This window comes from Dreissena polymorpha, chromosome 13, assembly GCF_020536995.1.
Source record: "Dreissena polymorpha isolate Duluth1 chromosome 13, UMN_Dpol_1.0, whole genome shotgun sequence".
Lineage (NCBI taxonomy): Eukaryota > Metazoa > Mollusca > Bivalvia > Myida > Dreissenidae > Dreissena > Dreissena polymorpha.
Genome location: NC_068367.1, coordinates 6,195,435 through 6,220,941, shown reverse-complemented (window position 1 = coordinate 6,220,941; position 25,507 = coordinate 6,195,435). Strand labels below are relative to the sequence as shown.

The 25,507-nt window shown below is 38.9% G+C and overlaps 2 protein-coding genes across 8 annotated transcripts in view; both read left to right on the top strand.

The window, feature by feature from the left end:
• LOC127854475 (uncharacterized) overlaps nucleotides 1-1,639 on the top strand; it is a 282,308-nt gene extending 280,669 nt beyond the window's left edge. For all 7 annotated transcript variants that reach the window (XM_052389530.1, XM_052389527.1, XM_052389528.1 and 4 more), the window contains one exon: nucleotides 1,236-1,639. In XM_052389530.1, coding sequence (XP_052245490.1) covers nucleotides 1,236-1,639 — 404 coding nt within the window. The remainder of the gene's footprint in view (nucleotides 1-1,235) is intronic.
• LOC127854474 (uncharacterized) overlaps nucleotides 1,363-25,507 on the top strand; it is a 97,281-nt gene continuing 73,136 nt past the window's right edge. Inside the window, exons 1-5 of the mRNA XM_052389526.1 lie at nucleotides 1,363-1,947; nucleotides 3,526-3,681; nucleotides 9,937-9,988; nucleotides 11,106-11,347; nucleotides 22,155-22,379. Coding sequence (XP_052245486.1) covers nucleotides 3,576-3,681; nucleotides 9,937-9,988; nucleotides 11,106-11,347; nucleotides 22,155-22,379 — 625 coding nt within the window. The 5' untranslated portion in view covers nucleotides 1,363-1,947; nucleotides 3,526-3,575. The remainder of the gene's footprint in view (nucleotides 1,948-3,525; nucleotides 3,682-9,936; nucleotides 9,989-11,105; nucleotides 11,348-22,154; nucleotides 22,380-25,507) is intronic.

Below are 25,507 nucleotides of genomic sequence, written 5' to 3'. Positions count from 1 at the left end.
GCATTTAAATGATTATATATGATGCATAAAGTTACTTTCTGTTCACTGTAAAATACGTTCTTAATAGAAGGCATGTTTAGATCTTAAATGCATCATGTAATTTTTCATTTAATCTGTGAAGTTGTGGGTAAAATGTATCAGGAGTCATTTTAGCCTAGACTAAAATTTAGGGACAAGTGACTTTACAGAATTAAGGGAGAAGCGTAATGAAAGCTATCTACTGATAGACCATGTTCACTTTTTACAAAATAGCTAATCTATCAATGCATTTGCTTGAGACACTATCAATGCCTTTGGCCACAAGCCTGCAGCGGTAATAATTCATAAAATGCATCTTAAATTATCATTTGTATGAAAACATCAATGTGTGCACAGATCAGATACAAATTACATGGATTTTACATTTTATTATGACTTAAATTAAGAACTCTTTAAACCTTATTTTAATAATCGGCACAAAAATACTTATGCATGAACGTGCATACAAGCAACATTAGTGCATACAAGAAGAATTATTTCAAATACAAGAATTAAACATTTCTTTAACACTTTCTCTTTCGAAAAGAAAGTTAAACGGATAATATGCGAACAGCATAAATCCAGAACAGCCTGCAAGTAACTCACAGTCTGTTTAGATTTTATGCTGTTTGCTGCTCATCAGTATCTAAGAATTGGTAATGAATTAAAACTTGAATTTAGTAAGAAAGGCCTTTAATTAAATGTAACTTTCTAAAGGATTACAAATGCTTGAAAATACGTCAATACGTATCTAAGTAATAATAATAATAATAAGTGTGTGTTTGGACACTAATGTCTTCATCATGCTTGAAAATTCAAGTTTGAGTCTCACGTTAAGATAAAGCTGCCTTGTAAATACTTTCATCTTTCAACAAAAAGAACTTGACTCAATATTACCATTGTCTGTGTTGTTTTGTTGAAACAAAAACAAATATTTTAAATATACAGATAATTTTGAAATTTAAACAACAAAAATAGTAGTCCACTGAAGTTGTGTTTGTGTTCGGGTTAATTTAGATAGCTTAGTGGACCGAAATACTTTATTGAAATTGTTTCATTCAACAACAATTTAAATAATGATACAATTATTGCACAAATGGGATTTGTAATGTTACTTTTTAAATTGAATTTTTCTGTTATAATTCCATATGACAATTGAAATGACATTGCTTGTTGTTGTTTTTTCCGATTAACAAATGACATTTGTTGTTTTCTAGGCAAACAGGCTTGTGAGATAGGTGAATATGGCCGGTTCCATGGTATATGTGTAACTTGTCCAGCTGGCCGATTTTGTAATGAAATTGCTCTTGTTACACCGCATGTATGCCCTGCTGGCTACTATTGTCCAACTGGCACCGTCACACCCGCAGTCTGCCCTGCTTGCTACTATTGTCCAACTGGCACCGTCACACCCGCAGTCTGCCCTGCCTGGCTACAATTGTCCAACTGGCACCGTAACACCCGCAGTCTGTCCTGCTGGCTACTATTGTCCAACTGGCACCGTCACACCCGCAGTTTGCCATGCTGGCTACTATTGTCCAACTGGCACCGCCACACCCGCAGTCTGTCCTGCTGGCTACTATTGTCCAACTGGCACGGGCACACCCACAGTCTGTCCTGAAGGCTACTATTGTCCAACTGGCACCGTCACTCCAAATGCCTGTCCTGCTGGCTTCTATTGTCCAACTGGAACCTTGACACCAAATGTTTGTACTGCTAGCTACTACTGTCCAACTGGCAGCATTGCACCGGTTATCTGTCCTGCCGGCTACTATTGTCCAACTGGCACCAGCACACCGGGTTTCTGTCCTGCTGGCTTCTATTGTCCATTAGGAACGGGTACACCTCATGTCTGCCCTCATGGCTACTATTGTCCAACTGGCACCGTCACGGAACTGCCGTGTGTTCCTGGACATTTATGCCCAAAAGGTATGCTAGTCTCACAGTTTGAATTTCGTAAGGGTTTCTCCCATGGTGATGTGCTTTTGGATTATATATACATCATAAGGGGATTAAATGCCTTTGCTAATGTTGGGCTGTCTGTCTGTCAGTAGCATATCAAAAACACTGAGTTGACCACAAGCATGTCTGCTTTTCAGGTTAAAAATGTTTCTTGTGGTAATTTTGGTATAGCTGTCATTGCTTAGTGAATGTGTGTGTAAGTCTGTTCGGGCTTGACTAATATATCAATTTCTCCATTCTTCATGCAATTTCATAATAAATTACCTCAAATGTAATGTGTCACAACCTTGTCTGTAACTACAACGATAAGACCGTACTGAGAGGTTAAAGGTAAGTATAATGAAGACTTAAATTTAATTGTATTATTCATCATAAAATTTTAACTCTGCAAGCCTTGACCATGGTTCTAAGTAGGGATGGCAAAATTATTCGAGTATAATCGATTGAATGGTCATTATTCGAATAACAGAATTGATACTCGGATATTCGCTTTTTTCCAAACGTAATTGCCCTAGTCTCTTATGACCTTTGAGCCGCTTACTATTTGGAACCCGAAATCACTTGGGATTAACATGTGTGATGTGATGTTCTTCGTGTATCAGCGTTGATTGCGCTATGCAATATACAAACTCTAAGAAAGGCCCCTAACTGTTGATTGTCAATGGGGTACACATTAACGGCTTCAATTGACTTGCGATTAATAATTTAGTTTCTTTGAACAGAGTGTGAACAGCCATTACACTTTGTGAATTACTCAAATCGCGCATTACATTAAAAATGCGCTGTCACCACCGAAAGGCTTTGTGATGTAATTTGCATGACTAATTGATATGTTTCTATATGTAAAGGTACACGATATAGTTATTTTAATATATCTAATAAAATAAAATTCGATGACATGATATTTTATTTTCTTGAATATTTGGTGTACTTTGCATGCCTCACTGATATGTTTCTTTATATAAACATATAAACGTACATGTTATCGTTACATAACAATTTCAAATAAAAATAAGATTCTATGACATGATGTTTTTCCTTCTATTTGTTCCTGATTACAGTATCGGTCATAATATAAGCCGACAGCGATACAATTATTCGATAGCAATGTTAATAAACAGCCTCGTGTTCAGCAAACGGATATAACTTACAAAACAATGGATGTGAAAACAGAACAATGTTCACTCTTTTCTGATACAGTTCGCCTAAATAGGCTTTTTCATAGTTTCTTTGTACAATTAAGCTACAATCTCTTTCTATTTCTGAACACAACAATTGTATATTTATTGTATTTCTGTGTCAATGTATATTTAATATCCCTACTGGATACGAAACTGAGTAATACAAGTCAAATCAATCCAGCCGTTTTATGCGAATATTCGAATATTTGATTGAATGGATTTGCGAATATTCGAATACCAATAAAGGTATTCGATGCCATCTTTAGTTCTAAGCCTCGCATAATAAACTTGATCTTTATCCAAAACTCATATGATATTCTCTATATGTGACTCATCTTGTTTGTTTATATAATACCTGTTTCAGGTTCAGGCAAGCCTGTTCCCTGTCCTCTGGGAACATATGTCCCGAATATTATGGCCACCGAATGCAGCCTATGTGCAGAGGGCTATTTTTGTCCTAATACGTACACTGAGATCGAGTGTGTATGGCATATCTATTGTAAACCAGGATCTATAAGAGGTATTCATTATAATTTTGTAATGCCAGACGCAATATTAGCAGTGCTCTATTCCCAGACCGTAAGGCACCATACTATCTACACTATATTGTTAGTCACTGAACCATGGGTGCATCACTGCTACATTGTCAGTCACCAAACCATCACTGCTACATTGTCAGTCATCAAACCATCACTGCTATGTTGTCAGTCATCAAACCATCACTGCTTAATTGTCAGTCACCAAACGATCACTGCTACATTGTCAGTCACTAAACCATCACTGCTACATTGTAAGTCATCAGACCATCAATTATGTTTTGTGATTCATCAAACCATCACTGCTACATTTCCATCCACCAAACCATCACTGTTTCATTTTCAGTCATTAAACCATCATTTCTGTATTAACAGTCCTCAAACCATCACTTCTGTATTGTCAGTCATTATACCATCAGTTCTGTATTGTAAGTCTTTAAACAATCACTTTTGTATTGTCAGTCACTATACCATCAGTTCTGTAGTGTCAGTCCTAAAACCGTCACTTCTGCATTGTCAGTCACTATACCATCAGTTCTGTTTTATGTCCCCCACCAACTAAAGTGGGGGACATATTGTGTTTGTCCTGTCTGTTGGTCTGTTTGCTCCAACTTTAACATTTGCAATTACTTTTTCAATATTCAAGATAGCAACTTGATATTTGGCACGCATGTGTATCTCATGGAGCTGCACATTTTGAGTGGTGAAAGGTCAAGGTCATCTATCAAGGTCAGAGGTAAAATATGTTGCCAAAATCGCTCATTTTATGAATACTTTTGCAATTTTGAAGATTGCAACTTGATATTTGGCATGCGTGTCTCTCTCATGGAGCCGCACATTTTGAGTAGTGAAAAGGCTAGGTCAAGGTCATCCTTCAAGGTCAGAGGTCAAATATATTTGGCAAAAATCGCTCATTTTATAAATACTTTGGCAATATTGAAGATACCAACTTGATATTTGGCATGCATGTGTATCTCATGGAGCCGTACTTTTTGAGTGGTAGAAGGTCATCCTTCAAGGTCAGAGGTCAAGTATATGTGGCCAAAATCGCTCATTTTATAAATACTTTGGCAATATTGAAGATACGATCTTGATATTTGGCATGCATGTGTATCTCATGGAACCGCACATTTTGAGTGGTGAAAGGTCAAGTCATCCTTCAAGGTCAAAGGTACAAAAAAATCAAAGCGGCGCAGAAGGGGACATAGTGTTTCTGACAAACACATTTTTCAATATCCAAGATAGCAACTTCATATTTGGTATGCATGTGTATCTCATGGAGCTGCACATTTTGAGTGGTGAAAGGTCAAAGTCAACCTTCAAGGTCAGAGGTCAAATATATGTGGCCTAAATCGCTCATTTTATGAATAATTTTGCAATATTGAAGATAGCAACTTGATATTTGGCATGCATGTGTACTCATGGAGCCGCACATTTTGAGCCGTGAAAGGTCAAGGTCATCCTTTAAGGTCAAATATCAAAAACTAAATTTTAAGCGGCGCAGTCGGGGATATAGCGCTTCTGACAAACACATTTCTTGTTTAAGTCATCAAACCATCACTGCTTCATTGTCAGTCATCAAACAATCACTTTTAGATATGAGGTCACCACACGTTCAAACTTTTAATTCAAGTTACTAAACAATCATTGCTATATTGTCAAGCACTATACAATAACTGCTATATTGTCCATCATTGTACAATCACTGTAATATTGTATGTCACTTTACAATCACTGTTATATTGTCCATCATTATACAATCATTGTTATAGTGTCCATAAATATATACATTCAGGTGCTATATTTCCGGTAGCTATACACTCACTGTCATATTGCCTATCAAAATACAATCACTGCTATATTGTCAAGCACTATACAATCACTTCTTTATTGTCCATCAATATACAATCACTGCTTTAATGCCCATCAATAAACAATCACTTCTTTATTGACCATCAATATACAATCACTTCTTTATTGTCCATCAATATACAAGTGTTATGCACCCGACAACAAATATGTGTTATCAATTAATATGCTCCCCAACACATTTTTGGGGGAGCATATAGTCGCCGCTTTGTGTATCGATCCATCCGTGTGTCCGTTCGTGCACAATTTTTGTCCGGGCTATTTCTCAGCAACTAATGATTGGAATTCAATGAAACTTTATGGGAAGCTTCACTACCAAGAGGAGATATGGATATTATCAGCGGGTTCTGGTCGGATGATTTGTCAAAGAGTTATGGCCTTTTGAAATATTCCATTGACTGTACATATATTGCAATTCTTGTCCGGGCTATTTCTCATCAGCTTAATACAGGAATTCAATTAAACTTTATGGGAAGCTTCACTTCCAAGAGGAGATGTGCATATTATCAGCGAATTCTGGTCGGAATATTTTTCACAGAGTTATGGCACTTCGAAATTTTTCATTAACTGTACATATAGTGCAATTCTTGTCCGGGCTATTTCTCAGCAACTTATGACCGGAATTCATTGAAACATTATGGGAAGCTTCACTACCAAGAGGAGATGTGCATAGTATCAGTGGATTCTGGTCGGATTATTTTTCACAGAGTTATGGCCCTTTAAAATTTTCTACATAAAAAATAATTGTCACCCCAACTACTGTGCCCTCAAGACGTTTCCTTTTATCTGAATGTATAGTGCAATATTGTGACAAAAAAAATCTTTGGAGAGCATCACCCGTCTCCGACGGTTCCTTGTTTTTTTTAAAGTTACCATATTATTTAGCAATATTTTTATTAAAAGTATTGTAGTAAAATTTACAGTGTTGTTATTAAAGACTAGTACAGCCAATTTTACATAATATTGTAACATCGTACCAGGACATCTTTACTTTAAGCATTTAGCTTTAAGCTCAAAATAACGCTCGAACGGTCATTGTCGGCTCGGGTACTACTAACATGTACCCCGTGTACTCTTAAGTATACGTACATGTAGCCCGGGTACGCTAAATATACTTAAACGTACCCGGTTGATTTTAGACTGTAACTGAGTTGTATTCCCGCCCAAAATCCAATTTTGTAAAATGCGCTACATATTACAGTAAAACAATATTTTATATCTCAAACAAACTTCTCTTTTAAAAACACTGCATCGACATGCTTTTAGGTATGAGTTTCGATGATATAGAGGCTATTAACAGAAAATAGACATAACTGTGAACAAAGTTAATAAAAAAGTAGCCGACAACATACAATTTAGCGTTAAAACTCCCGAGTATGTTTAAGAATAGTTACTGTACCCGGGGTTCATGTAAGTATACTTAATAGTACCCGGGGTACATGTAAGTAGTTACCCAGCCGACAACGACCAATCAAGCAACAATTACAGCCTATATTACATAATATTACGTCATAATACCCAAAAATCAAAATTTATTGTCACTTTATATCCTTAAATTGACACTCTTTGTGGCATTTACATGTCTAGCTTAATTATTTGTCCAGACAACTTTAAAAAAAATCGGTATAAAAGTGAAAAATATCGAACATGATGGAGATAGAATTTAGCCTAACTTAGTGAAATTTGACTTTGGGATTTTCTGTGTGATAGTAATAAACATTACATTAAAACATTTATATTAATCAAATGTTAATTATACCCCCATTCCCATTGGTAATGGGGGCTATATAGGAGTCACTTTGTCGGTCGGTCTGTCTCGAAGATTTCATCCGATCTTTATCAAACTTGGTCAGAAGTCGTATCTAGATTATGTCTTGGTCACGTTTGATTACGAATCATGTCGGATCAAAAATTAGGTCACGGAGTCACTTAGTGCGTTTTAAACCGAAAGTTTGACCGGTCCATAACTGTCATTTATCGTTAGATTTTAAAATGACTTGGTACGTTTGTTCACCATCATGGGACGGTGTGACATGCGAAAGAAATGCGTCGATATCTCCAACGTCTATGTCACACTTGGAGTTAAAACGTCAAATGCTTGTCCGGGCCATAACTTTGTTATTTATTTTGAGACTTAAAAATGATTTTGCACATTTGTTCACCATCGTTGGACAGTGTGTTATGCGAAAGAATAACGTCGATAACTCCTAGTTCAAGGTCAAAGTTTTAGTTCAAATGTGAAAATGGCCATAAATGAGCGTGTCCGGGCCATAACTATGACGTTCATGGTGAGATTTAAAAATCATGTGGTACATTTGTTAACCATTATTGGACGGTGTTTCATGCGAAAGAATTACGTCGATATCTTCAAGGTAAGGTCACACTTTGAGTTCAAAGGTCACAAATGGCCATAAATGAGCTTGTCCGGACCATAACTATGTCATTCATTGTGAGATATAAAAATTACTCAGTACATTTGTCCACACTCATTGAATGGTGTGTCATGGGGAAGAATTACGTCGATATATCTAAGGTCAAGGTCACACTTTCAGTTCAAAGGTAAAAAAAATACCCATAAATGATCTTGTCCTGGCCATAACTATGTCGTTCATTGTGACATTGTTAAATCATTTGGCACATTTGTTCACCATCATTGGACGGTGTGTTATGCAAAATAATTAAATCGATATCTGCAATGACAAGGTCACAATTTGAGTTCAAAGGTAAAAAATGGCCATACATGATCTTGTCCGGGCCATTACTACTAGTATGTCATTTATTTTGAGTTTTGAAAATTTCTCGGTACATTTGTTCCCAATCATTGGACGGTGTGTCATGAGAAAGAATTACGTCGCTATCTCCAAGGTCAAGGTAACACTTTGAGTTCAAATGTCAAAAATGGCCATAAATGATCTTGTCCGGGCCATAACTATGTCATTCATTGTATGTTTATATTGTGAGATTTGAACATTACTCGATACATTTGTTCACAATCATTGGACGGTGTGTCATGTGAAAGAATTAGGTCAAGATCTCCAAGGTCAAGGTCACACTTGGAGTTCACAAGTCAAAAATTAACATAAATGAACTTTGCCGGGCAATAACTATGTCATTCATTGTGAGGTTTAAAAATGACTCGGTACATTTGTTCACAATGATTGGACGGTGCGAAAGATTTACGTCAATATCTCCACGGTCAAGGTCAAACATGAGTCAAAAAGTAAAAAAAAGTCCATAAATGAATTTGTCCGGGCCATAACTATGTCATTTATTGTGATATGTTAAAATGACTTTGTACATTATTTTTGTTCAAAGGCATTGGACGGCGTTTCATGCAAAAGAATTCAAGAGTCAAAATGGCCATAAATGATTATAGCATAATAATATAAAAAAAACGCCAAAAAATTAGCTTCTCTTATTTTGTGAAGACAGCATGCAACATATTCTGTATCAAAGCAGCATGTGGGGGTATACATCTCGTCTGTGACAAAGATCGAGTTTAACCTTTTTTTAAATTTAACTGTGTGTCAGAACTGCGTAATCTATCGACGATTGTTATTAATGCTGTTAAGCTTAATACTTTGTGAAAATAAACACTTAACTTATCAACACTTTGTGAGTTGCTTTCGCATGCCTTTCGAACATTTACCAACTGCGTCTCAAACACAACATCTTCGCAGCGGCATGATTCATTTATTGCCTTATTGTCAAACAATATACATTAACTGCTGCATTGTCTGTCCATATACAATCACTTCTATATTTTCATGCACTATGCCATCACAATTATAGTGTCAGCCAACTTATGGTCCCTTCACCCATATTTGACTGCATGAATATAAATGGGCCTTTTCACGTTTTGGTAAATTTACAAAATTATAAAAAAAATGTTTCAGATTCGCAAATTTTCGTTTTATTTATAATATTTGAGAGGAAACAGTAATACTGAACATTTGCCTTGCTCTTAAATAGCCTTGATATGTATTTTTTGGCGATTTGAAAACCTGAAAATTATCAAGCGTTGCAACGCGAAATGATAAAATAAACTGGATAGTTCTTTTGTTGTCGTTATATTTTTCGAAACTATGAGAATTGCTTATATAAAGTAAAAAATACCTTAACATTGTATGAGCACGGATGGCCGAGTGGTCAGAGTAGTATATTTTTACTCCAGGGGTCAGTATTTCGAGCTATGTTAAGGGTTACTTGTTTCTCTTTTTTAAATTTCATTCTTGATTTTAACTGGAGCTTTTTAGATCCGATGTTTACATTTATCAATATAAAGCATTTAATGACACACTTAAATACATGCAAAAATCTGTGAAAAAGCCCCTTTAACATCAGTGTTTTCTTCCTTCTTTTCCCAACAGAGGAGTGCGAAGTAACAGATCTTGGAAACATTAGTTCAAGTCTTGAAATAAGGTAAGTTTTTTAAGAGTATAAATACTAGGCATTTACAATGAGCTTTTAGAAAAAAAGTTAAACTGTAAGAAATACATTTTCAACGATCATTTTTGAAAATATGTTTGTTACTAACAAAGTATTTAACCCATTTATGCCTAGGGTCTAAAAAAAGGCCTTGGCAAACAGCGTAGACCCAGATGTGACGCGGCATGATGCGGCGTCTCATCAGGGTCTGCACTGTTTGCTTAAAGGGATTTTTGTAAGAAATATTCTAAATAAAGAAATAAATATACTAGACATCCCCTATTTTGGAAATAAATTGATCAAATTTAGAAGAATGGCAGAGTTGACTAGGCATAAATGGGTTAAAATAAAATTTCAAAAGCATGAGTTGCAAAAGTATGAATGGTGAAGTGAAACAGAGTTAGATTTACTTTTCAAAGCGCATGAGTTTAAATCATGAAAAAAACATAGTTTAAAGCTCTCTTGAGCACCAAGTGTTAAAATGTTTAATACAAATTTCCTCATCAAAAATAAAAATGTTTAATACAAATTTCTTCATCAAAAAAAAAAAGAGCTGTTATCAGAATAAAACGGTAGAAAACTAGTGACAATTCTACTGTAAAGATTTAAAAATAGTTAAGAGTAAATCCTTTTATCTGATTAAGCTATTGTCCATAAAAAAACATATGTTGAAACAAATTGTTTTCTATGTTTCAAATTCCGCCTGAGCATAATGAAAATTTAAGTTAAGTTTAGAAAAGCAATTCACAAAGAAGTTAACAACTATGTCTTCTTTTCTGCCTCTTGCAAATGCATAAGTATAAACATAGATTCTGATATGTTTTACACCTGTAACATTCTGAGATTTAAACATAGAACATTTCAGGAAAAGAGTTAATTTGCGGTTGTTGAATTGATTCTGCTTTATTTCTGCGTGAAAGTGAAGCATAGTGTTTCAAGTCCATTTAAATTCCACTCGGTTTTGGGCTCATTTTTTCATACAGGAAAACTCATAACCCATGTATATTCATGACATTGTGATCTTGAAACCATAAAACTTCTTACAATTTTTAAAATCATAGTAATGGTCTTCCTGTCCATACCTGTTACAACAATTGTGATATTTGTGCAGGTGTATTCCTGGCTGCCAGCTGTATATGACCGCCATCGTACCATTGGAGTTTACAGTTCTTTCCCAGAATACCTTGAAGATCTTGCAGTACTCATGGACCCTTCATGAATGTCGTAGCCTTGACCTGAAGGACTGCCGTTACTGTCAGCATCATGCAATCAATGTAGGACACCTGTATTCAGTTGCTGTCGATAAACAGGCTTTAAATATAAGCTGGGCTTATGCTCTAGTTTATATCACAGGTAGGCCAGTTCTTCCCTTTTTCTCGGAAATTTGATTTTTGTGATAGGACTTCTTATTAAAAATTTTACTTTTGAAGAAGCAGTGGTATATTTCTTTGCATATGTTCTTTTGTCTGTTATTATGTTTGTTAAATGTCTGGTGGGTATATTTTGTTTTTACTCAACGACTTGAGAATTTTTCAGGCATTTTTTTGCGAGGAAAGGAAACCCCCAATGACTTTGAGGTCGTCATGTCAAATGTAAAGGCCACAAGGAATTGCAAAATTTAATTCAGTACAATAAAAACCCATTATTATCAACCCTTTTAATAGTTTTAATGTAATAAATACTTTACCTGCTATCATTAGATATTTCCTTCGAAGGTTTGTTCATTATCCCGAAGTTTCTGGAGCAGACACCTACATGCCCGAGATTTAGTCTGACCCGGAACACATAATGTAACTTAACCGGTTTCATCCAAAATCATTCTTCGGGATAGCCTTACAACGCCATTTTGATATTCTCAAAAAATCGATTTGTTCACCATGTACACGCTGGGTTTTGTTTAGAGAAGTTTAATTATTTATCTGCAAATTATTATCTCTGTTATTTTTTCATTGTATTGTTTACTTTGTGTAAGTATGACCCAATAGCACGGCTCTTGCGGTCACGTGCAGGGAGAGTGGGGTACACACCCTTCTTGCCTTTCACATTACGGCTGCACGCTAAATCGCATGAACTCATTCTTCGGAGAACGGTCAGATGTGATCTTGCATAAGGCTAGGAACCGTAGGACGTTTCAGAGCCTCAAGCGTAGAAACAGATCTTCTAGATCTTGCTCGCGTAGCTCTTTGGCGTCTTGTCGGAGTAGGGAAAGTTCGGCTTGCCGCGACTTTTCCCCGACCGTCCTCGACCACGTGGCTCCGGCCACCGGTCCGCCTTTGACCAATCCGGTCACCGGTAAGCCCTTGACCATTCCAGTCACCGGTCAGCTTATGAAGGTCCGGTCACCGGTCATACTGTTGCTGATCCGGTCACCGGTGATCCTGTGCATGGCGCTACCATCGGTCTTTCCGGTCTGCCTGGCCAAATCACTGGTCATGCAACCCCTTCCTTGAGGGAGGGAGTCCCTGCAGGTGTGTCACGCTCTGTTTCACCGGAAAACGACATCCAGCTAGACGCTAACACGATGTTGTCGGCACTTCACACCTCTAGGCGCAGTCGCGTTCCTACCCTTCACCACATACGCAGACGTACATTATCAGATGTCTCCGGCCATTCCTCCTCCTCGGAATCGTCGTCGAAGGGCCCATCGTCTGCTTTGAAACGCCTTCATCTCATCACTAACGGAGTGTACATCGGGCTCGCTCTCCTCCGAGCAGTTCCCGGCGTCGATCCTTCTAAATCGATCACGCCAATGCTCAGGGAGCCGCTATTCCAGGAGACCTCATTCCCAGTGTTGCCGGACAGTGTCTCGGCATCGTATGGATAAGGGACATCGCCCTTCCTCACGTAGGCGCTCTCGGACCCCCGGCCCCTCCTCTGGTTCTTTGCCGGTATCATAGGACTCCCTTCCACGTGTCGGTCTCTTTATTGGCTTCCACACACGTTTCAGCCGCTTCTACAGCCAATTGGCCTATTTTGTCTATAAACACAAGTTCGTTTATTTCTTAGGCTCCAATGTCAGAGGTTCACCTCACCACTATGCCTACCTTTTCAGCTCCACGGGTGTCTTCTACGTTGCCTAGACGTATACCCCCGGCTGCTACCCCATCGAATCAAAATACATTATGGATTCAGCAGTCTTCAGGACACTTTGTACCCTTCACTACTGATCCTATGCCGGGGACCGCTCATTACCAAAGTCACTCCGCTGACTTGGTCTCTGGTCGGCATTCCTCCCTAGCTCTTTTCATTCTGGTGCTGGCAGATGACCCATTGATGCTAGATGGTCAGGAAATACCTCCCTGAGGTATTCCTCCTTCTGTCTCCGCCGGCAACATGCAGACTGCTGGTCTCTTAGACGGTTCGGCTTAAGCGGGCTCGGAGGCTAACGTTGAGGCCGTACAAATCTATTTGGCCTCTTTTCAGCAGTTCTATGAACTTATGTTCGAAACCCTAGATGATGACTTTTGCCCCGCCCTTCCCTGTCGGCTACAGGCTCTGCGGTCACCGTCGCTCAGACGGGCGCCCGACAGGATTAGCAAGGCAACGTCTCGCATCGACCTCCTCCTTGCAATTAGCTCAACGACAATGTCTATCTTTACGTCACTGGAATCCACAAATAAGCCTTCTCCATCGCCATGGAAAGCTCCTAAGGACCTGGCTGAGCCTAAATTTGTTGAAGGCGGTAAAAGTCTCCGGTACCCGACCCGACCACCGGTTTTGACCTTTCCAAACTGCCGGATCTCGTCCTGACATTAGCAAGATTTCGCTTTCTATGCCAGTTGCTTCTTATCCAATCTCAGTTCCTAACTCTATGGTGGAGAATTAGAAACTAAGAGAGCGCCGATCCATAGGTCTGCTTCGATATAGCTTTAGAGCTGTTAGAATCATTTTCAGTGGAACTCCGGGCCTTATTGTCCCTTACCGGTTTCACCGGAGGGGACTTATGGTTTGCGCTTTGTGAGTCTGTCTGTGAGTCTGTCTGTCTTTCTGTCACACTTTTCTGTATCCTGCGATAACATTAAAAGTTCTTAATATTTTTTCATGAAACTTGCAACATGGATACATGGCAATATGGGCATTATGCACGTCATTTCCATTTGTTCCTACGTCAAAAATTGTGGTTTCTATGGCAACCAAAAAAAAGTTTCTGAAAATGGTGAAATTTCTGACAATGGTTCAGCTCGGTAGGGGACCATATTGCTTGACAATTGCTTTGTTAATTTAGTTCTTCATTAATTCACATTATGATGCGTCTTCAATGTCGGAGATGCTAAGGTTCCGGAGAGACCCCACCTTCTCATCCCTGCCTCCAAATTTGCTGTTGGAACCAGGCGTGAACTCGCTCAGAACTGCTTGTTTCACAGCAGACTCCCTTTTTGGACGCAGGATACAGGCTGCAATCACGGTTGACCAGGAAGACCAGGTCGATGCTTCTTTAGCGAGAAACAACTCTGGCCAGCACCAAGGGGCTTTTAAGCGTCCAGTTTCTAAGTCCCCGGCAGCCCCGCCGGCCAAGAATGCTAAGAAGAACAACTTTTTTCCTAGGCGTTCTTTCATTCTGTCTCCGGCCCCAAACAGGCCGTCTTCCTATCAGAAGTCATCTGGTAATGCCTCCTGCAAAAAGGGCAATTACAAGCCGGATCAAAAGACTTACAAGCCTTCGGCCAGGGGGGACCTCCCCAAGGTCAGCCCTAGGGTTTCCCCTTTTCTACCATCACCACCTCCGATACAGGTCGCGGCCGGACTTCTGCACTGCAAATCGATGGCTCCAAAAAACTTCAGACCCATGGGTTAATTCCCTTGTTACAAAATTCCTCACTTTTCAATTAAAAAAAAAGGCCTCCACTTTCCCGCGTCCCTATAGATCTGGTATCTCCGCATCCACAAATTCCAGATTTCATTCTCGGACTCTTGAACAAAAAACAGGCGATAGAACGGGCTCACGACCCTTATTCTCCAGGCTTTTTCAGTCGCCTTTTCCTGGTTGAAAAGAAACGCAGCTCCTGGAGACTGGTCATAGACTTAATGCGTTCAACACTTTTCGAGTCAAACCGACTCAAGATGGAGACTCCAGACTTCATACGAAACTCCTTCAAACCCATGTATTGGGGAGTGTCCTTGGACCTAGAAGATGCATTATCCCATGTTCCTATCCATCCCAACTACAGGAAGAACCTGCGCTTCGCCTTTCGAGGCAAGGTCTACCAGATTCGGGCAATGCCCTTTGGATTGGCTACAACCCCATGAGTTTTTACCAAACTAATGGCTGATGTCGGCGCACACCTCCGGACACACGGAAATTAACTTCTTCAGTATTTCGACGACTGGCTCGATAGTCAACTGCTTCTACTGAATCTAGATTTCTCTTGGACGGAACTTCTCTCGTTAGGGCTCCTTCTCAATGCAGACAAATCAGACCTCATTCCTTCTCTGGGTTTCAACTTCGTGGGAATGAATTTGTTTACCCACATCAATCTGGTAAGGGAATCACGTCAAAGTGTATCAGACCTCCTGCGGGTAAAATTGGTTCTGTCCCAATCTCACATCAAAGCTCAAGAATTCCGGTATAGAGAAAGTCCGGTATTCTGAGCTCTGTAGCTGACTTTTCACAGCTTGGACGTCTCTTTCTACGTTCTCTTCAGCACTATCTCTCAGCTCGTTTGAAATGGTCTCTGGACAATCTGCTTACACAGATTCCCCTCCTTCTGTTCTTAGTCCCCCACCTTCAGTGGTGGATAGACGAGAAGACTATCTTGGCAGGAGTACCGCTTCTTACCCCGCAATCTTCCTTTCATCTCGAAATGAATGCAAGCAAGGAAGGTTGGGGCGCTCACCTGGAACAACTCATCCTGATAATCTTAGGAATGTGGTCTCCTTAGGAGCCTCACCTGCAAAACAATCTTGAAATGCGAGCAGTCTTTCGTGCTGCATCTCATTTCCGATCACATCTTCGGGACTCCTTTGTGATAATGTAAACAGACAACACATGTCATGGCTTACATCCACGCACAGGGCGGAACACATTCTCACTCCCTGTATCTGGAAACCAGAAACTGACTCCTTTTTTGCAAGAGCCTCAACATCTCTCTCTCTCTGTACCAGACACATACCAGGTCGTCTCAACGCCCTGGCAGACGGTTTGTCTCGCAAACACCAGTTACTTCCGTAGGAGTGGATACTTCATCAGGAAGTGGCCAACCAGATTTTTCTCACGTTCGGTTATCCACTGGTCGACCTGTTTGCGACCAGAGACTATCACATACTTCCTATGTACGCGAGTCTAGTTTACGATCCAGCAGCGTGGGCAGTTGATGCGCTTTTGTTCTCTTCTGACCAACTGCACGTTTACGCCTATCCCCCACCCATTCTAATTCCCCAAATCTTGGACGAAATCAGGGTGAGCTGTTGCAAGATCCTCCTGGTCGCCCCTTGCGGCCCATGAGATACTGGTTCAACGACCTTCTCAGTCTCCTGTGTGACTGTCCCAGGAAACTTCTTCACAGGTCAGATCTCCTATCTTAAAGAGGCAGACTTCATGCGGATCTAAACATGTTCTACCTACACGTCTGGCCGTTATCCGGCAATCCCTGCAGAAGAAACGTTTTTCTGTAAGGGCTTCAACCCTCGTTCCCTCTGCAAGGAGAAAGTCCACCAGAACAGTCTATGATGCTGGCTGGAAGCTCTTTTCTGGCTGGTTTATTCGAAGGCAAAATTGATCCCCTCAATCCTTCTGCTAGACGCATAGCGGATTTTCTCATCTACCTCTTTGATGATAAGAAACTTTCTCTTAGCTCTATCAAAGGATAAAGATCTATGCTTTCGCATACTTTTGCTTATTCGTTAGTCATCACAAGTCTGTACTGACCCAGCCATTACGGAACTGATCCGAGCCATGGAACTTCAACGCCCTGTTTTTTATCCCTTACCCCTAAATGGGATTTGGCTTGCGTTCTGTGGTCGCTTACTAAGGCTCCCTATGAACCCCTTTGATAAGGCTTCTTTACAGTTTCTAACCTGGAAGACCCTTTTCCTTCTTACTATGGCTTCAGTCAAACGGAGAAGTGAAATTCTTGCTCTTTTTGTCGAAGACGGCCATCTTCGTTTTGATTCCTCCGTTGGCTCCGTCACTTTGTTGTGTCAGCCAGGATTCCTTGCTAAAAATCAACTCCCTTCTATGGCTTCTAAACACTTCAAGGTCCCAAGTCTTTCTAGAACTTGTGATCAAGAAGATGAAGATGGGCTCCTCTGCCCAGTCAGGGCTTTGAAGTTCTACCTCAGCAGAGTTAAGTCCATTGTAGGTTCTCGCAAGAGACTCTTCATTCCCTTAAAAGAGTGGAGGGCGATGTGTCTGCTGCTTTTATTTCTCGTTGGGAAGCCTCGACTTTAAGAATGGCTTACTCTTCTCTCTCATCTAGGGATTCATCCCTTTTTAAGATCAGACTGCATGGATTACGAACTCTGTCGGGTTCGTGGACGTACATAAATCGCAACCCACTCTGACGTGCTCCAAACTGCTTTCTTGAGGAATCCGACCACCTCCTCATTTTCTCTTCGTTTTATGGAGTGCCAACAAGACAAATTGTATTGTTTTTTTGGGCCCCCTTGTGGTTGAACAAACGGTAGTGTCTTCTACGACAGAGAAAGACTTACGCCTATTCGAGAAGTCAGTCAATACCCTACTAACGAAGATTGGCTGATAATCCTGGATATGGATTCTGTTGTGATGGAGGAGCTATACGCGAACCTTCCCGCCACAGCTGCAAATTCAGCTAATGATAGCAGGTAACGTATTTATGAAATTAAAACAAATTTTTCAATTAAAGTTCATTTTAATTACTAAATACTTACTCAGTGTGTCCCTCCTCCCACCCCACTCTTCGACTAATATTGTTTAGATTGGAAGAAGAATGATTCTGTGTTAAACCGGTTTGGCTAAGCCACTTGACATTATATGTTCCGGGTCAGACTCAATCTTGAGCATGTTGGTGTCGGCTCCAGAAAATTTCGCATAATTAACCCACCTTTGGACGAAATAGCTAATGATAGCAGGTAAATATTTAGTTATTAAAATGAATTTTACTTGAAAAATAGGTTTTAATAATGATGAAATAGCATCTTACAATTTGACAATGTATATCCTTCTTTTTATGCCACCGGATCGAAAGGTCGGGGGTATATTGTTTTTGGACTGTCTTTCTTTCTTTCTGTCTGTCATTGAGACATTCTGTCATCAAAACTGTAACCTTACAGTAAAGTTTTGCAATAACTTTTGAAATATTGAACATACCAACTTGATATGTGGCATGCATGTGTATCTCATGTAGCTGCACATTTTGATTGGTGAAAGGATAAGGTCATCCTTCAAGGTAAAAAAAGCGGCGCATTAGGGGTCATTGTGTTTCTGACAAACACATCTCTTGTTTGGTGTTACTACAGAATGCTGTTCAAGAAGGAAATTTCTCCCATAAAGCTATTAATCCTCTTTGACATGTTGTTTAAAAACGAAAATGTCTCTCATGCATCATCATAACAGCGTGTCACATACCAGGACCAGTTGTTTGCAGCTTCTAAGGTCATGGTCACTCTAAGTTCTAACATCTGGTATATTATTTTTTGGCAAATTAATGATATTTTCGCAAGAACATTTAGTGAATTTAACTCTTTAGAACATAATCTATCGATTTATGTGTGTGAGAAAGTCGGGTAACAACATGTCAAGCTAATTTTCCACCCAGCAGCCGCGCACCATACCCCACCCACCATTCCATCATGGCGTCCTACACGTGCTCAACAATTCTTTGTTTGTTTTTTGTACTCTACTGTGTGAACTACAGATCAGAACAACAATTGTATGAATCAGGAACAATAAGTGTAACATGTATATTTAGGTCTATGCAAATTTTTCACCACAAACCCAGAGCATTTTCAGACAAAAGGAGTGGTCTACTGATTGCTATTTTACTAATGTCCGGCGACATAGAACGAAACCCTGAAATGTAACTATATAGTCTTGTGCAATGTGTGATATGCCTGTTACTTGGTCCCAGGAGGGATTAGCGCGTGATGATTGTAGTATTTGGTACCACCAGTCTTGTTTGTACTATTGAACTTAAAGACTTGGAAAGATCAAGTGTTGTTTGGCAATGATGTAAATGTGACAACATGAACTGTGACAGTTTTACATTTGAAAGTAATGAACTTCAACTATCAAATCCGTTTGAACCACTATCCGGGCTTAATTTTACTGTCAATTCGATACAATCCGAAGTCTTTGACACTTTACATACAAGTAGTCCGAGGCACAACTCTAGTAGTATTACAAATAGCAGACACACTTCTTCACGCGTTTCTTCAAGAAATAATCTAGTAAATAACACATGAATGAATCTCCTTATCTATTACCACCGAAACAGAACTTGACAATCTTGAATGTTAACTGTAGAAATATTCGTGACAAAACATCAGAATTTAAAATTGCAACCAATATAAAACCATATGTTATTTGTGGAATGAACCGTAGAAATGACCGTGGCACGCGCGGTGGAGGTGTTTTTTGTTGCTAACCGATCCAATTTAACGTCAGTCGAATGTATTCAATTTATAACAGACTGTGAAATTGAACTAGTTAAGATTTCTTTGGAGTCGAGTAAAACACTTTATATCGAATCTTTTTATAAGCCGAAAAGATAGTTGGCGGACCTTGATAATCTTAAATCATTATTAGAACGCCTTAATGACAGCAAACCGAAAGAACTTATTTTATCAGGTGATTTTAATTGCCCTGACATAGATTGGACCACCCTTACCGTGTGTACCGGGGACATTCAATATAGAACTATCCAACAACATTTAATTGACATCATGAGTGAAAATGATCTAACTCAGATACATTTTGATCCAACTCGCCAAGGAAACTTACTTGATTAAACATTTACAACAAATCCGTCATTTAATAAAAGTACTACAAATGTACCTGGTATCTCGGATCACGACATGGTAGTGATAGATTCAGACATTAAACCGCATTTAATTAACTCTAAACATATACCAATTTTTTAATTCAATAAAGCCAATTGGAATGCCATCAAGGAAGATTGCCAGTGTATGTCGGACAATATTACTGACAAAGTCAATGGTGTTATTAACATTGAATAATTGTGGTCTATTTTAAAAATGGTTTTAAAACAGTGTCGAAAAACACATGCCATCGAAAATACATCAAGTCAAAAAGAACCTACCGTGGCTGAACAGAAACATAAAAACAATCTTTGAAAAATAAAGCTCGTCTTAATAAACAAGCAAAGAAAACTGGATCTACGGGCCGTTTCAAACAATACAAAAAAGAATGCAAAAGAAATCTGCGTAGAGCGGAATGGAATCATATAAATAAAATTATACAGGACGGTATGGACAAGCATAACTCTTAACCCTTCTGGAACTATAGAAAATATAAGAAACAGGATAACATCGGAGTTGCACAGTTGAAAAAGAAAGGTAACTTATTATCTGATGCCAAAGAAAAAGTAGAAATTTTACTGACACAATTTCAATCTGTGTTTAGAATAGACAATGGCACCTCGTCGGTACAAGAACACCTTAATTCTCAACCTTTTCAGACAAAACCTCATCTTCAAATTAACTCCAAAGGTGTATTGAAACAACTGTTAAATATTAATGTGTCTAAAGCTTGTGGTCCTAATTGCATCCCGAGCATTGTTTTAAAAACTTGTGCAAATGTACTGTCGACGGGCTTAAATGAAATCTTTCAGTATTCGTTAAACACCGGTAAACTACCTCAGGATTTGAGAAACGCGAATTTAGCGCCTGTATTTAAGAATGGAGACAAGCATTCAATTGAGAACTACCGACCAGTAAGCCTTACATCAGTAACAAGCAAGATTCTTGAAATATTATATGTAGCCATCTTTTATAACATTTTGACAAATATATTGTACTGACAAATTTAAATCATGGGTTCAGATCTTGCTATTCTACAGAGACACAATTATTACTAACCATGCATGATCTACTGACATCTTTTGAAAAGAAACAACAAGTTAATATTGCAATTTTGGATTTTAGCAAGGCGTTCGATACTGTGCCGCATGATAGTCTATTACAAAAAATGTCACACTATGGAGTTAAAGGTCACTTGCTGTCCTGGTTGTCATCCTTTCTTAAAGACAGATCTATGAAACATCTCGGATATAGTAAAATTACAAGAAGATTTAGCTTCACTAGAAGTTTGGGCATCAACCTGGGGTATGAAATTTAATGCAAAAAAGTGTTACATCCTAAGTATGAAAAGTAAAAGTTCGTACTACTACGAGTTCGATAAAACAATATTGAAACATGTAGATTCTAATCCATACCTCGGATTACTCATATCAAATGACTTAACGTGGTCGAATCATATAACATACATTTGCAAAAAGGCGAACTCAACGCTCGGGTTTCTTAGACGTAATTTAAAAAACCTGTCCCCAAGAATGTCGTAAAACAGCTTTTATCGCATTGGTTCGATCTCAACTTGAAATGGTTCAATCATATGGGACCCCTTTCCCAAAAAGGACATTGACAAGATCAAAAAAGTTCAGCGTCTTGGTGCTCTTTTTATAATGAATAACTACAAATCCAAGGAAGAAGGATGAATTACAAATATGCTTAACACTTTAAAACTGAATTTTCTTCAAGACCGACGCGTCTATAATCATTTGGTGATGCTCTACAAGATCGCAGGGGGTATGATGCCGGCAGTGGACCCAGATGAATACCTGACATCGAAACCTCAACGAAGAACTGTCAAAGAAAAACTTACTCCGACTTTACATCGTCGAACATTTTAGACCGACAAATAACTCTCGCGCATTCAAAGTTCCTGGTGCTCAAACAAACGAGTTTTAAAACTATTTTTTGTGGAAACACTTGTGTCGTTGAACCACCTGGACGATAGTGTGGTGAGCATGCAGACAGTCGAGGGCTTTATACTAGCCCTCCCAGATCACTTCTGAAGACTCCTCCCCGTAGAAATATACCAGAAGTGGTCCTTCTACGTATTCGAATAGATACAGATACAATAGCTATTATCTAAAATATAACAAGCGTAATACTGGGTACAAAGATCTTTAATATTACTTATTATATTCTCTGCTCTTTTCAGTCTCTTACGAAAATGGAGACAAAGAGTGGGCCCACCTCATGTGGAAGTATTTTGAAAAACGAACAAACAAAGAATGCTACACCGTACCTACAAGCGGTATAACGCTAATACATCGTTTTGACATCTACTGCAGAGATACAAATGAGGGCAATGAAAGCAATGAAAGCTTGGATATGACAACAGCCCAGTTTACATACAAATTAATGACTATGTTTGAATTTCAAGGTATGTACAGTATTCTATGGTAAATAAACCTTAGAAAGTTGTTATTTTAGAAGTTTTTTCTACATTTTATTATCATTGTATCTGTTTGTTTCAGCTATAATGGCCAGTGTTAGCTTGTTTGTCTGTTTGCATTTTGCCAAATTAACACTTATTATTCCCTCTTCCATCCGTCTGTAAATAATTTTGAGTTAAAAAGTCCCATTTGGCCATAAAAAGCTTGTTTGTGACATGAGCAGAGATTGAAAACAAGTGAATGTGACCATGCTTTGTTTTATTGTTTAAAATCTTTTTGAGAATTTGTATGCAGCTAATATCTTCAGAGCTTGATATACACGTTTGTGCGATAAGAATCGTGTCGTGGAAAAACGAGGTAGTGTTGTGAAGTGTGTAACCTTGAACGTTAAAGGACAGCGGACAAGATTTCATCATAAGAATTTGTGAAATTGCTTTCAAAATATGACATCATTTGCAGGCTTGCTGAAATTGCCCGTCTGCCGGTCTAGAGCGGCGGATTAACAAGAATGTCGGTCCTGGCGACTGGCAAAATGTGAAATGAATGCAAACAAATCATATATTTTCAAAGAAGAAAACTCAACGAGCTAACCGCTTACTACATCATGACAATGAAATCGCTCATTGTTTTGATGTTTGCAATAAGTTTGCTATGTGCAATTAGCAATTTCAACTGGTTACACGACACCTACTTCAAATCAGTCGCAAAATCGGCAACTGTGTTCTAACAAAAAAGATCTTGATAGCTTTGACACATTTTCGAGTCGATAAGGACATTAAAATATTAATTTCTTTATCAAGCATGGCTTTAAAAAGGCTGTTCATTAAATATAAACAAGGTTCAAGTGATATATTTATAACATGCACTCGTCATAATTCTCCCAAAAAGTTATCATTTTTAATTGTACAAGTTAGTGTCCGTTAACCGCAATTTTTTTTCGATACTTCTTCTTACTTTAGATTACGTTGTTATAATGCCTAAATGGATATCATTGGTTACTTAAAATATACAGTCCAACCCCTACTTCCGGTCACCCCTCATCGCCAGTCGCCTCGTATAGGGAGGCCAGTCTGTGCCGCGACCGTCGATAAACACTATATAATGCACCCTTCTTTAGCGGTAACCCCGTTTCTCCGGCCAGCGGCCAGCAATTTTGCATCCCAAATGTTACATTTCCCCCATATGAGTGGTCACGCGCAAGTAAGTCAGTCATGTAGATTGGCAAAATTACACCGATGCAATGGCGAAAAAAACTATACGTACTTCCAGTCTGCCGTTTAGGCTCTGTTGTACTGAAGCGTGATGTGTGATAAACAATTATTGAAGACGACACCATGAAAGCTACTGTCCTTAACAACTTCTTCACAGAACAAACTATCCTGGACGACTCTGAAGCACCTAACCTAAGGCAATTCATATATCATAACAACGAAACTCTGACCTCCCTTGTGGTCACTCCAACTGAGATTGAATCAGTGCTACGAGGCTTACCATTAAATAAAGCTTCTGGCCCAAATTCAGTAAATAACCGCATCCTGAGAGAACTTTCAACTGAACTATCTTTTCCTTTATGTGATATTTTCAATACTTCCTTACGCACCTCTGTATTCCCAGAACCATGGAAAGAAGCTTTTGTCACCCCAATATTCAAATCGGGAGACTCATCTAACCCAGCCATCTATCGTCCTATCTCTTTACTTAGCACACTTGGAAAAGTATTCGAAAGAATTGTATTTAAATATACATTTAACTTCCTACACACTCATCAGATCCTCTCCCCCTTACAATCTGGATTTGTCCCTGGCGACTCAACAATAAACCAGCTTACGTTTCTCTATAACTTCTTTAGCGAGGCTATCGATTCTGGAAAAGAGGTCAGAGCTATATTCTGCGACATCAGCAAAGCATTCGACCGTGTTTGGCATAAGGGTTTGTTGTTTAAGCTTACGAATATAGGCATAAGAGGTTGTCTCTTATCCTGGTTCGAATCCTACCTTACTAACCGCAAACAAAAAGTTGTTCTCCCAAACGCAGAATCCAATTGGTCTCATATCAACGCTGGAGTTCCCCAAGGCTCAATTTTAGGACCTCTATTGTTTTTAATTTTCATTAATGATATTGTAAAAGATATTCATTCAAACATCAGGTTATTTGCCGACGACACTAGCCTTTATGTTGTAGTCGACAATCCAGTCAACGCTGCAGCTATACTTAACTCCGACCTCGAAAGAATCAATAAATGGGCTAAAACGTGGCTTGTCAGTTTTAATCCTAAGAAAACGGAATCGATGATTATAAGTCGCAAGACAAACACAACTCAACATCCCCCTGTATATATGGATAACGTTGCCATTAGCGAAGTAACAAAACATAAACATCTAGGACTCTACTTTACGAAAGATCTTAAATGGGGCGCCCATATTGAGTACATAGTAAATAAGGCCTACACAAGAATACACGTGATGAAAAAGTTAAAATTTAATTTAGATCGTTCCTCATTGGAAACCATGTACTTATCATTTATTCGTTCTTTACTCGAATACGGCGATGTCGTTTTTGACAACTGTTAGAAAACGTCCAACATGAGGCTGCACGAATAGTCACAGGTGCCACGAAATTAATCTCTATCCAAAAGCTTTTGGAAGAAGTCGGATGGGAAACTTTAAGTAATCGCAGAGCCAAACATAAACTCACTCTTTTTTACAAAATGACTAATAACCTAACCCCATCCTATCTGTCTGACTCATGTCCACCAATGAATACCAACGACCGCTATAATTTAAGGAATAATCAATCACTTTATGTCCCTAGAGCTAGAACTGCGCTCTACTACAACTCATTTATCCCATCCACAACTCGTGCTTTCAATAGCCTTTCAACCGAAACCTCGAACGCATCATCCATCCACACATTTAAAAGAGGTCTTCCATCATCAGCGGTCAAAGTTCCAAAATATTATTACTATGGAAAACGTATATCCCAGATAATGCATACGCGACTACGCACAAACTGCAGTGTGCTTTCACATGAACTGTTTAGTAAAAACATTATACAATCCCCTCTTTGCTCTTGTGGCGAAGAAGAAACAGCTAGCCACTATTTTTTACACTGCCCA